We start from the raw sequence: 13,294 nt of genomic DNA on the forward strand, positions 1-13,294 counted from the left end.
CTTCCTCTAAAAATTTATATAGTTTGGTCCATGAAATTTCTCTTTGGATAACCTAGAAATAACTTGGATATAATTGCTTCTTTCCTGGATAAGGATATTAACTAGTTAAAATTTGCTCTTATTCAGTTTCTCTGGAAATCTATGAGAGTGAATTCAGTATAAAAAGAAGCTCCAGCTAGAAAATGGAGTGTATGTCATAGAGTCTTTTGACCACGTTGAATACATTTGCAACTCTGTTTCTGTTAAGGAGAAGTAAAATCTTCAAAAAAGTCTGAAATAAAAAAGGCCTTAATTAATTTGAGAATTTCATTAGCTTGTTACTACTATATCCATATAAAAATGACTTGTGTTTACTTCAGAGTTATTTAGACTACTAACAAGTAAGGGAGGATGGAACAAAATAAATGTCTTTGGTTATGATTCAATTATAGGGAAATTTGCTTTTGAGGTAAAGAAATTTGAATGTTGAACCTTCCCAATGAACTTAATTTTGCTCAGAACATATCCTGAAACTTCTTAAAAGACATTTCATATTAATTAGAAGTGTATTTATATATATCAGAAAATGAAGCAAATTAAATACATTAGCAAAAAATCAATACTTTTAGAATTCCTATTTTTACCTGAACTTCTGTATTAGCTTCAGGCTGCAAAATGTTGCAATGATTTAAATTATGTTGTTATTAAATTTAATTTACTCCTGGGAAATGGAGTTATTTTTTTCTGTGATCTCATCAACCACATTAACTTTAGGATTTTGGAGCAATTCTTATTTATCAAATGCTGTATATAAGAAAGAATGGCACTTTATGGTTAAGATATAGAGGTTATTTCTCTGCTATTTTATAAACTTTTTTCATCAATATTACTTAATATTTCATGCCTACTAACCTAGCACAGTCAACATGTTCATTTGTTGATACCACTGGAAGATATAAGGTACAACTTAAATAAAAATGAAAATTAATAATACTAATTTGGGGGGATCCTAATGTTAAATAAATCCTTTCAGCTTAGATACTATAGATAGTACCCCAAATTTAGTTTATTCTTAATGCGTCTGGATGAAAAGGGCCTGTTTTAATACATATTACTTGTAATATACATGGATACATCATAAGAAAGATTAATGGCAATTTGTTGATTAATATCTTATCTATGATTCAGTAAGACTGACAGACACAGTTTTGATCAGAAATATAACTTTAGGGATGCCTCGCTGGTTCAGTCAGTATAGCATGGGACTCTTGATCTTGGGGTTGTATGTTCGAGCCCCATGTTGTGTGTACAGATTACTTAAAAATAAAATCTTTTAAAAAAAAGAAATATAGCTTTATATTTCACAAATATGTTTTCACATTAGAAACCTGAGCCATGCCAGTTCATTAGCTGATATCTTTGAATAAGGTGAAAGGTACAACTTAAATAAAAATTTAAACACACATTTAAATTTACAAATAAACAAATTTAATAAAATGAATAAGTTTTTTAAAAACTTAAATATAATAGTGTTTAGTTAGGCTCTTAGTGTTCACCAAAGGCAATTTCATAGGCATACAGATTAGTTTTTTCAGATTTAGATATTAGGTACTGGTAATATCACATAATACAAATGTCAGTAAGTTAAAATTTTCACTATCTCATCAATCTTCCTGATAAATAAAGAATAAATGTATATTACATACATTATTAGAAAATGTCAACAGGACTTGAGCCAAGGAACAAATGAAACTCTGAATGGATTTTGTGGAGTAAGAGAAAATAGGATTGATGAACCCCTTAAACTATCTTCTTTACCCTTTGAAAGGAAATGCTTTTAGAAGTTTCAGAATATTTTTTTTTTTATTTGGTTAGGCATTGAGGAATAAAGTTAAAATTCTTCACATAAGTATCTTTCTCTGATAAATGAATTTGGAGAAGGCTATTTAGTGGTAGTGTAAATTCCACTTTTTAGTTCCATATATTTAACTGTATCTTCTTTTGGTATCATTTTACCTTTTATTTAAATACTGAAATCTTTCATTACAAAAATTGCTGGGATTGGTAAACATTGCTGTAGCTTGCCTTGAGAATATGTGTGATTGCATACAAATTTACAGTCATACCTGGTTTTCATTTGATTCACACCACAACCCATTCAGATTGTCAGGAAGATGTAGTCTTTAAAATCTATTTTAATAATACCTGAAAGACTGACAGAGGTTATTTGATTTGCTCAAGATAACCAAATTAGTAAATAGTAGAGTTGGTACCTTAAACCAGATATTCTGATTTTTAGCTGCTTTTGTTATTCATAGGTCTCGAATCCTTTTTACCCCATTGTAGCTATTTATCTCAGAATGGAAGACCCTATATAGTAACTCTTGCATGGCAGAGAGGTGAGGAGAAATATATGAACTGGACAAGCTTCAAGTGTCATTTGGATTTTCAGATTTCATTTTTACAAAGGTGATTTGCTGGAAGCATTTCTATTTTGAAAGGATTTCATTTTTACTTGGGGCAAGAACTAATACTTTCGTATAGTGCTTTACTGTTTATTGGAGTGGCTTCTTTTCTGTGATCTCAATTAAAGCTCCTACCAATATTGACCAGTAGGCATTATTATTATTATTATATCCCCTACAGAAAAGAAAAAGAAAACTGAGCCTAAATAATTTCTCTAGGGTCACATCATTAGGCAGTTTTGTGTAGCTGGGACTCAAATCCAAAATTTCTAAATTCAGATTTTATAATACTGGTTCTTAAAAAGAATATTAAAATGAGATTTTTTCTTATTTTCACTGAAATCTTATTAGAAAATCTAGGACTCCTTGGAACTTTAATATTTGTACAACATTTTTTTGGTTCTTTTTCATCATGATTTCATGCATTTATCTGTTAAATCTAGTGTTTCATGTGTGGGGAATGAAGAATAGTTTTCCCTTTACCATTCAAGATTCTTGGTTGAGGAACTTTTCCCTCTCCCCATAATAAAAAGATAGATTAGCAGGAGAAAAACAAGAAGTTTAGTTACATGTATACCTCTTGTATACATGGGAGATAACCCAGAAGAACGGAATTAAACTGAATTAATCCCTTGAAATGGCCCTTGCCACCACCTTAAATACCATTGCCTGCTAAAGATGAAAAGATGTTTGTCAAAGAGAACCAGTTATGGGAGGTTAGGAGGAAAAGCGCAGTAAACAAGGTATGGGGTTGTTGTACAGATAGAAGTTGCTACCTTCCTCCTTGATAATTCTAGAGATATAGAGTCCTTTTTCATTTTCTGGTACAAAAAAAAAGGGAGAGAGACTTCCTTACAAATGGGGATTTCTGTTATAAATTTAAATGTCTATTACAAAAGGGTAACTTTTAGTCCATTTTCAGAGCTTTTCCAACATCTACTCTTTCTTGAAAGTAATCAGCCTAAAATCATCCTTATGCCAAAGAGACATATTTTGGGGTGGTATATTCTGCTCCCCTTCACAAGTTTAGATCACATTCTGGGCATTCTATTTTACTTTTCACTGTAATGTTTGTGTTGTATCATGTCTATTTTGTATGTTTGTGGGGGGTAGCTATTATAGTTCTAAACTATTCAGACTTCCTCCAATTTTTCTCATTTGTTACTTACATTTAAAGTCTGGCTTCATGAAATACTTAAATTTAGCTCTTTGTGTTACATTTGTTCTTACTACCAGTGATTTGTTATATATGAGAAACAACTTTAGAATTTATTGTAATTGCATATGTATATATGCATGTGTTTGTATATCTGTCTAGGATTTCATTAAGTGAATTTAATAGATTTATTTGCTTCAATTTAATTGCTTCATAAATGCTTCCAGGTAAAAGTGCATTTTTTTGTTTAGAGTTACTGTTTTTGATTGTTTGATACAAAATTCAATATAATGTGTACCAAAAATTGTTAATTGTTCCTGAAGTTGGATATTACAGTTCAGAATTTTTGCTTTGAAAATTTGTTGGGGATTGGGTACAAAATACTATAGGTAGGGTATGTTGAGTATGAATTGATATTGAATCAGTAGTGGAACTTGTCTCATGAACGAATTTCCTTCTTGAAAGCATTTTTAAAGAAAAAAAATTTATCAATTGATTTTGTGAGAGAATGCATGTATATACGTGTGTGGGAGGGGCAGAGAGAGGGAGAGAGAGTACCAAGTAGGCTCTGTGCTGTCGGTACAAGTCCAGTGCAGGGCTCAGTTCCATGAACTGTGAGATCATGACCTGAGCCAAAATCAAGAGTTGGTTGTTTAACCAACTGAGCCCCCCAGGCACCCCTTGAAATCATTTTTTTAAGCTTGGAAGGGAGAGATGAAGGAGTGCAGAGTATGAATAACACATATTCATAATATGTTGTATGCCATGGTTGAAAAATTATTAAACTTTCCCCCCTTTCCTGCTGTCTGCTTTGTCTTTTATATGCATTTTCAATTTATTATTTCCACTCTTTGCAGGAATGATGTATAAATTCTCTAAAAGTCTGTTGGTAGCATGATTTTTTTTTTTTGTAAATAAGGAGTTTGCTTATCCTCAGCTTTTCCTTCACACTAACTCTCAGGTATGGGCTATTTGGGAAAAAACCCTTTTAAAAAAATAGGAAGAGGTATTTTTATTTTTACTTTATTTTTTTATTATTATTTTTATTTATTTTTTTTTTTTTGAGAGAGAGAGAGAGAGAGTGAGCAGGGGAGGGGCAGAGAGAGGGAGACACAGAATCGGAAGCAGGCTCCAGACTCTGAGTGCTCAGCACAGAGCCCGACACGGGGCCTGAACCCATGAACCATGAGATCATGACCTGAGCCGAAACCAAGAGTTGGATGCTTAACCAACTAAGCCACCCAGGTGCCCCGGAAGACGTATTTTTAAAAAAGTGTTTTACTTGTTTCATTCAGTTATGAAATTAGATAAATGTTTCCCAAATGAATTCTATTAAGGACTTTCATTGGTTAGTTAGCGCTCTGTGTATGTGGTGTTGGTGGTTTTCCAGGTAAGTAAAATAGCCAAATGTTGAATAGGCTAACACTTAAACCCAATTTTATGTCTCTTACTCTCAATTGCCAACCAGCAACTGGTATGCTTTCATCGTTACCTGTTTAATGAAATCTGTGTGGTTAGCATATTTTCTTTTCTGGTTTCTTTTTTCTTCTAGGGACATAGTTCTCAAACTACTTCAGTATGAGGCATCAACAAATGTAGCAGACAACAAAGGCTATTTTCCCATTCACCTGGCTGCCTGGAAAGGAGATGTAGAAATTGTGAAGATTCTTATTCATCACGGACCATCACATTCTAGAGTCAATGAACAGGTGCACTTGTCAAATGTTTGTTCATGCTGTTGTTTTTTTAGTTTTGCAAAGTAAGGTAACAATGAAGAATTGATAATTTTTGTCTTTACTCTGCCAAAGATCTTTTCACTGCTAAATTTCCTAAAGGAGAAATTGTAAAGTTCCTTTGCACTTGTATTAGTTACACTGGCACTAAGTTGGGCATTTATAGAGATACTTGTTAATAAGAGAATCCCACATAAAGGAAATAATTGTCATATTTTTGATTGCCTTATATAAGCATTCATTTTGTAGTTTTTGAATAAGATAGAACAGAATTCACATTTGTAATATGAATTAGAGCTTTGCTTTTTCTTTTTCTTTTCTTTTTTGAGAGAGAGAGAGAGAGCGTGTGTGCACCATCAGGGGGGTGGGCAGAGGGAGAGGGAGAGAGAGAATCTTAGGTAGGCTCCACACCCAGCATAGAATTCAACAGGGGCTCCATCTTGTGACAGTGAGATCATGACCAGAGCTGAAATCCAGAGTCAGTACTTAACTGGCTGAGCCACCTAAGCACTCCGAATTAGAGATTTTCTTAAAAAAATTTTAAATGCTAAAACATTGATGATGGATTCATTGCAAAATGCTTCCCGTGTATGTAGCACTTTCACAGTAAATAGAATTTTGTGAATCAAAATGCAAAATACACTATATACAGTTGCTAGTCATAACCGTAAATATTAAAAAAAATTTTTTTAATGTTTTAATTTATTTTTGAGATAGAGACAGAGCATGAGAGAGAGAGGGAGACACAGAATCTGAAGCAGGCTCCAGGCTCTGAGCTGTCAGCACAGAGCCTGATGCGGGGCTCGAACTCACAGACCTGTGAGATCATGACCTGAGCTGAAGTCGGACGCTTAACCGACTGAGCCACCCAGGGGCCCCACAACTGTAAATATTTTTAAGTTAAAAATTTCCTTTGCGTATGCCCAGAGTGAGTTGAATAAAACCCAGCAGCAATATAATGACAGAGAAAGTAAAAATATTTGCAAGTGCATAATATCCGTATTACACATAACTGACATATTAAGAAAGGAATGCCGGTCTCTCTATTCTAAATAAATAAGACCCACAGATTCCAGAAAGTAAAATATGGTCCCCTAATACAGTATGATAACAAACATCTTGAGCTCTGCATGCCCCCTACTGTTCCCATTTTGTAAAACTATATTTGAAAACCAGCATGCAGTCCAACAATTGAATTACAACCATGGCATTAAGCTGCAGGTTGGCAGTTGTCCAACATCAATGCAAGTAGGTTACTCTAGGGCAAGCACATCTAATAAAGTGCAATTAGCATACTGTTCAAATGCATACAGACTTTGCAAGCCTTTGACTGAAATTCAGACTAAAGAATGAAAAGTAACCATAGCTCTAACTATAAACACCAAAGGGAAGAAAAATACATTTTTCCCCCAGAAAAATGCACTTGTAGAAAGTTCCTGTAGGTAGGGAAGATGTTTTATTAATTGGAGAAGTGTATTATTAATATTCATCACAAAATTTCTATGCTTATAGGTTATAGAATGCAGAATATTTTTTATGCAAATATACTCATAAATTCAATATTTAAAAAATGAGAGATATGTCTATCTTTATCAGCATATCATGCTGAAGGGAAATTTTTGGGAATGCTGTTATGTTTGTCAGAAAATCAAAAGTGAAAAGATCATTTGTGGGATGAGCCATCTGGTGGTTATTCTTAAAACTGTCTGAATGCCCCAAAGTGAACCTGAAATAATAAGATGCAAAAACCATCCAAGGTTAAAAAAGAGGATGCTAGTTTTTACAAGCAAAATATTTTTTAAATGACATGAAAATAAAAAAAACGCTTAGAATTAATTTATATTTGAAAGTTGTTTTGTCTTGTGTTTTCTACGGGAAACAAATTGAAAATTTCTTGTGATTTTTAATACCTTGTTTTAATATTTGTTTGTTTTTTATATGGTACTCCTTTAGCACTGGTCTATTTCTATCATTCAGTGTCATTTCTCCTAAAAGTTTCTGATGTGGGAATTCTATTTTCATAGCAACTTTTCATTTTAGGTTTATTTATTTTCCCCCTCTGAATAGGACAGAAATATACTAGTTACTTATAAACCTTTATGTATTTAAGCAATAGAGGGAAAGAATAAAAATGGTAATTAACATATATTGAGACATAAGATAGCCAGGTTATGCTAAGCACTTTCACCTATAATATGTTATTTAGTTAATTCTCACAACCTCTGAAGTGATATTATTACTCCCATTTTATAGGTGAGAAATCAGGCTCAGTAAAGTTACATAACTCATCTAAGGGCACACATTACTGAATTACTAACAGTCAGACTTGGACTCTAATTCCAGAGCCCTCCACAATAGCACATTGGTATTGTCATTGTAAATCCGTTGCTTATGGAGTATTTACTATATGCCAGGTGATGTGCAAAGTACTTCATCTATGTTATCTTACTAAGCTCTACTGTAGCCTGATGAAGTAGGGATTAAATATTGTTCTTATTTTATATGTGGGAAGCTACCTTGGAGAGATTAAATAACTTGCCCATGATATCATATCTACTAAGAAATGCAATTGTCATTAGTTTTTTTTTTTTTTTGATAATTTTTTAAATGTTTATTTATTTGAGAGAGAGAGAGAATGGGGGGGGAAGGGGGGGAGAGAGAGAGAGAGCGAGCATGAGCAGGGGAGGGACAGAGAGAGATGGGGACACAGAATCTGAAGAGGCTCTAGGCTCTGAGCTGTCAGCACAGAGCCCAATGCGGGCTCAGACTCAAGAGCTGTGAGATCATGACTTGAACTGAAGTCGGAGCTTGACCGACAGAGCCACCCAAGCACCCCAAGAAATGCAGTTAGTATTTGAAGGCAGGTTTTTCCGATGCAAAGCTCAAGCTCTTAACCAATAATACTCCATATTATTATAGTAAATTATGTGTAATTGTCAGGGCTTCATTCTGATTTCTGAAAGTAGTCTTTGGTTTCTAATACACCTTTCTTTAAAAATAACTCTGTCTTATATATTGACATTTAAAGTTTACAAAGCATTTTCCTAAGGTTTATAGAGAGGATAATATTCTAATTTTACAGATAAGATAGGTTCAGAGAGATTGAGTGGTTTACTATTGCTTGTAAGTGTGGGTTATTAGCACTTCAACCTAGGTCACCATTTTATACTGCTCTAAAATTAGTGGTCAGTTTAGGGCAACATAATTTTGAAAACAAAGTAGACCTTGCCCCGATTATCATTTTGATAATTGATACATCCTTCCCATCTTTTGTCAGCTGATTTATTTCCTTTTTTCTGATGTCATGCTTGTTTACAATTTATATTTCTCTGTATGTTCATCTCTTACCCCCCTTTTACCTCTTTCCTCCTTTTTTCCTTTAACATTAGGGCAAAAACACGAAGAGCCTAGCTCATAAGTATATTCTCTTGCCATTTACCAAAATTCAAACCTAACTAGTGTTAGTTTCCATTGGTTTTACTTTCCAAAGCAAGATGTTTTGGAAAATAGCTTTTGTTAGCTGTTTTTTTCCTACCACCCATTGTCTAGAAGTGTCCTATAGTTTTGGAGAACACCCATTTGGTTAAAAAAAAAAAAAAAGAAGAAGAAGAAGAAGTAGGGATTAACTGTTCAAGAATGTTCGTTGTAGATCTACTAGCAGTTATCAATCAGTTCTTCTTCAGAGTCTGTTTATTTGAAATTAGATTCTTTTGGATCACTTGTTAGTATGGATACAAGTATACAATCATGCCTCTTATAAAGATAACACAGTTGTGGTCTTTCTCATGTGACAATACAAGTATGTATTGATCATGGATGAATTCTATGAGTATTTTCTTCTGAGTAAGTCTGGCATGGTTGAAATAATTTTTTTTGACTTCTGAACAATGATAATTGGTGTTAATAGACAAAGTTCCAATTTTGCACTTATAATATCCTATGCTAAGGCCTCTGCAAAAGTAGAGAGGTCTTTGAGGAATGATTATTTCATAATTGCCATTTCTTTTTCTCAAAGAGGTGCTGTTTTGAAAATTGAATTTCTTTCCAACCAAGCGCAAATTTTACTTGGTCAGAAGGCATATTTCTAGATCATATTTTTATGGTGTAGAGTAGTAAAATTGATTTTCTTATCAGGCTTCTACAACTTAGCCAGATAAACAGGGAACGTAGACCTGTATCTGGTCAGTCTCTATGAGGAAGTAGACTGTAGCAATACATTCAAACTAAGAACGGGAATGACTGCCTCCAAAATGATGGAAGAAATAATGCCTCCAGCTGGATTCCCCATCCATCAGATCTTAACTTTTTGGTGACTGCCTCCAGGGAGTAGGTTTTTTTCTGGGCCTTATTCTTTGGTCTTCAAATGCCCTCTTCTGATACTTTTATTTGGAAGGTAAGTAGTAAGAAGCCTTTTGTAGTGCTCATTTAAAAATTTTTTTGCTACTCTGTCTTTAAGTTTTCAAATCCTTCCTCTGCTTTCAACTCTTTATTCTCAGCTTATCTGCATTCATCGGCCAGAGCAAGTCTGAGTTACTTTTAGGGACATTAAGATTTGTTCCGGTTTGAACCCTACTTACTCTTTTATTCATATGGTCAGAGCATATATCTAAGTATTTATTTCCTATTACAACTCAGGGTTCTTTTCAGCAAAATCTATAGAAATTCTGCTTTCAGATCACTAATTTCCTTTCTTCTTTGACAATATGACAATACTTGGCAGGCAGTGTGGTGTAGGAGAAATGAACCAATGTATATACGCATTCAGCAAATGACAGTAGTAATAGTTGTTATTGTGGAAGATGGTTTTAAGAGCACTGACTTTGGGTCTAGGCTACCTATGTTCAGATACTGGCCCCAACACTAAAAGGCTGTATATTTGAGGGCAAGTTATTTAACTACTCAGTGCCTCAGTTCCTCATATATAAAATGGCAATAATGATAATATTCGTATCTATCTCACAGTGAGGTAAACGTAAATGTAACTTGTAAATGAGTAAACATCTATGGAATGCAACTGTGCCTGGTACATAGTGTTAGTTATGATGATGACTCTGATGATGGCAGCCCCTTTCTGAAACCCTCATTCAGGATCATTGCATTTTTGCTATTAAAATTTCTTGTTTACATTTTTCCTGACTAACGCTTCTACCTCCTGACATAGTCATATACCATCTATCTACACCATTTGCCTAAATGTACTGAAACATCCATCTACCTTATGAGTGGTTTAGTAAATTTTAATTCTAGTGTAGTTAATATACTGTGTTATATTTGTTTCAGGTGTACATTATAGTGATTCAGTAACTCAATTTATTACTCAGTGCTCATCTAGATGAGTGTACTCTTTTTTTTTTTAAATAGTTTAAGTTTATTTTTGAGAGAGGCAGAGACAGCATGAATGGGGGAGGGGCAGAGAGAGAGGGAGAGAGAGAATCCTAAGCAGGCTCCGCACTGCCAGCACAGAACCCAATGCTGGGCTTGAACCCACGAAGCCTTGAAATCACGACCTGAGCCAAAACCAAGAGTTGGACACTTAACCCACTGAGCCACCCAGGCACCCCAAGATAAGTGTATTCTTAATCCCCTTCACCTATTTCACCCATCCCTCTACCCCGCTCCCCTCTCGTAACCATCTGTTTGTTCTCTATAGTTAAGAGTCTGTTTTTTGGTTTGCTTCTTTTTTTTTCTCCTTTGTTCATTTGTTTCTTAAATTCCACATATGAGTAAAATCACATGGTGTTTGTCTTTCTTTGTCTTATTTCACTTAGCGTTATACGCTCTAGATCTATCCAGGTACACTTTTTATCTTGCTAAACTTCTAGGAAAATCTTCTTGATTTTCCATTGGAACCTTATTAGGTGTATATGTAATACTATGATACTTCTTGTAGATTGTCTGGCAATGGGTCTCAGTCTGTCTCTCAATCCATAATTACATTTCAGAATGATGCTGTTTAATCTGAGGGCCAGTATGTCTTCATTCTCTTTGCTAAAGGATCAATAATTTGTACTTACATGGAAAATAAAATGAAACTTAATTTGGGAAATCATTCCGTAACTCTTTCATTATCAAGAATTTACCATTTCAAGTGCCTTTTGGAAAGCCAGTCTGTTAAAAGTATGTTATAATTCTTATTACTCTCTCTCATTAACAAATGTCATGGAAGTATGATGCATAGTACAGATAACACTGACCATCTGGGCCCAGCAGGGCCACTGACTAACATGGCTAAATCATTTATCGCTCTTGAAAATTGAAATATATAATATAGGGAAAAATTTGACTTTTCCTCTTAAAATGATTAAAATTGTGATTTTTTAATGCAATAAATGATAGATCCTTTTTATCAGATATTCTATTAGGCATACTTATTAAAATAGATAAGTCATAAACTTACATTTTCAAAGTATCTTTGGTTTTAAATTACTGTTTAGATTTTGATAACTGAATTTCTGAAAATCCTAATCTTACATCTTTATCTTAACAGAACAATGAAAATGAAACTGCGCTACACTGTGCAGCTCAATATGGACACTCAGAAGTAGTTGCTGTTCTCCTAGAAGAGCTCACCGATCCTACCATCAGGAACAGTAAGCTAGAAACACCTTTGGACCTGGCAGCACTCTATGGACGACTTAGGGTGGTCAAAATGATCATCAGTGCACACCCTAACTTAATGAGCTGCAACACTAGAAAGCACACGCCACTACACCTTGCTGCTCGGAATGGTCACAAAGCAGTTGTTCAGGTGCTATTGGAAGCAGGGATGGATGTGAGCTGTCAAGTGAGTCTCCTTTTAGCTTTGCATTGAAAGTGATGATGCTCTTGCTTTGCTTTGAGATGCAGATGTTAAAAGTTGTATGTAGTGGGGCGCCTGGGTGGCGCAGTCGGTTAAGCGTCCGACTTCAGCCAGGTCACGATCTCGCGGTCCGTGAGTTCGAGCCCCGCGTCAGGCTCTGGGCTGATGGCTCGGAGCCTGGAGCCTGTTTCCGATTCTGTGTCTCCCTCTCTCTCTGCCCCTCCCCCGTTCATGCTCTGTCTCTCTCTGTCCCAAAAATAAATAAAAAACGTTGAAAAAAAAAAAATTTAAAAAAAAAAAAAAAAGTTGTATGTAGAAATCTAATCATTTTTAAAAATTAAATTGTCCAGAAATATTTTTGTAACTACTACATTCAGTACACTGTGCCACATACTGTTTGGAAATATGAAGAGATATAAGGAGTAATTTCTAACCTCATTCTAATTTTAGGGCTATAGGAGTGAAAAATTATTACTAGAAGGCAGTTGTGTGTGGTATCATTAGTAATTGTTTCCTTTTTTTCCCAGTGTCTAGCACATAGCCCGACACACACTAGGAATACAGTCAAAGTTGAGTGAATGAATGAATGAATCACTCAAAATTCAATTTAACATTTTTGAGTATGTATGTTGTGTTTAATATGTTGACACATTTAGAATCCCTTTTTTCACAGCCCCCCTGTGGGATTGAGAACTATTAAGTAACAGTTAAGAGATGAGGAGTCAGATTCAAAGACTTAAGAAGCTTGCCTAAGGATGCATAGCTGATAAACCTAGAATATGAATTTATATTTACTGATTAAAGTCCAGGCCTCAGTAGTGTGCTGTCTATACATGATTAATGAAGGAGTGATCACTCTGCCTAGGGCAATCAGAAAGAATTTTATTGGAGAGTTGTGATTTGAGCTTTGAAGCGTGGGTAACATTTGGATAGGTTTTATTTCTCCACAAGGAAAGAGCAACCTACTTTTTTTTTTTTTAAGGGCAACCTACTTTTATTATCTGTTTCAAGTTAACTCCAATTCCAAGGTTAGCTTCTTTTTTCTTTAGCCATTTTTTCATTTTACTACTGTTTTTTTTTTTTCTTTTTTTGTCTCCCAAGTCAGTGGCAGCATTTTTATCTTCCAGAGACCCTTTTGGTTCCTGTCAGATTGTGTCTTCTT

The 13,294-nt window shown here is 34.5% G+C and overlaps 1 protein-coding gene across 14 annotated transcripts in view; it reads left to right on the forward strand.

The window, feature by feature from the left end:
* The window catches only part of ANKS1B (ankyrin repeat and sterile alpha motif domain containing 1B), a 1,084,349-nt gene that overhangs the window by 165,354 nt on the left and 905,701 nt on the right, over positions 1 to 13,294 (forward strand). For all 14 annotated transcript variants that reach the window (XM_058741681.1, XM_058741678.1, XM_058741679.1 and 11 more), the window contains exons 3-4: positions 5,153 to 5,309; positions 11,821 to 12,117. In XM_058741681.1, coding sequence (XP_058597664.1) covers positions 5,153 to 5,309; positions 11,821 to 12,117 — 454 coding nt within the window. The remainder of the gene's footprint in view (positions 1 to 5,152; positions 5,310 to 11,820; positions 12,118 to 13,294) is intronic.

Source organism: Neofelis nebulosa, chromosome 8, assembly GCF_028018385.1.
Source record: "Neofelis nebulosa isolate mNeoNeb1 chromosome 8, mNeoNeb1.pri, whole genome shotgun sequence".
Taxonomy (NCBI): Eukaryota; Metazoa; Chordata; class Mammalia; order Carnivora; family Felidae; genus Neofelis; species Neofelis nebulosa.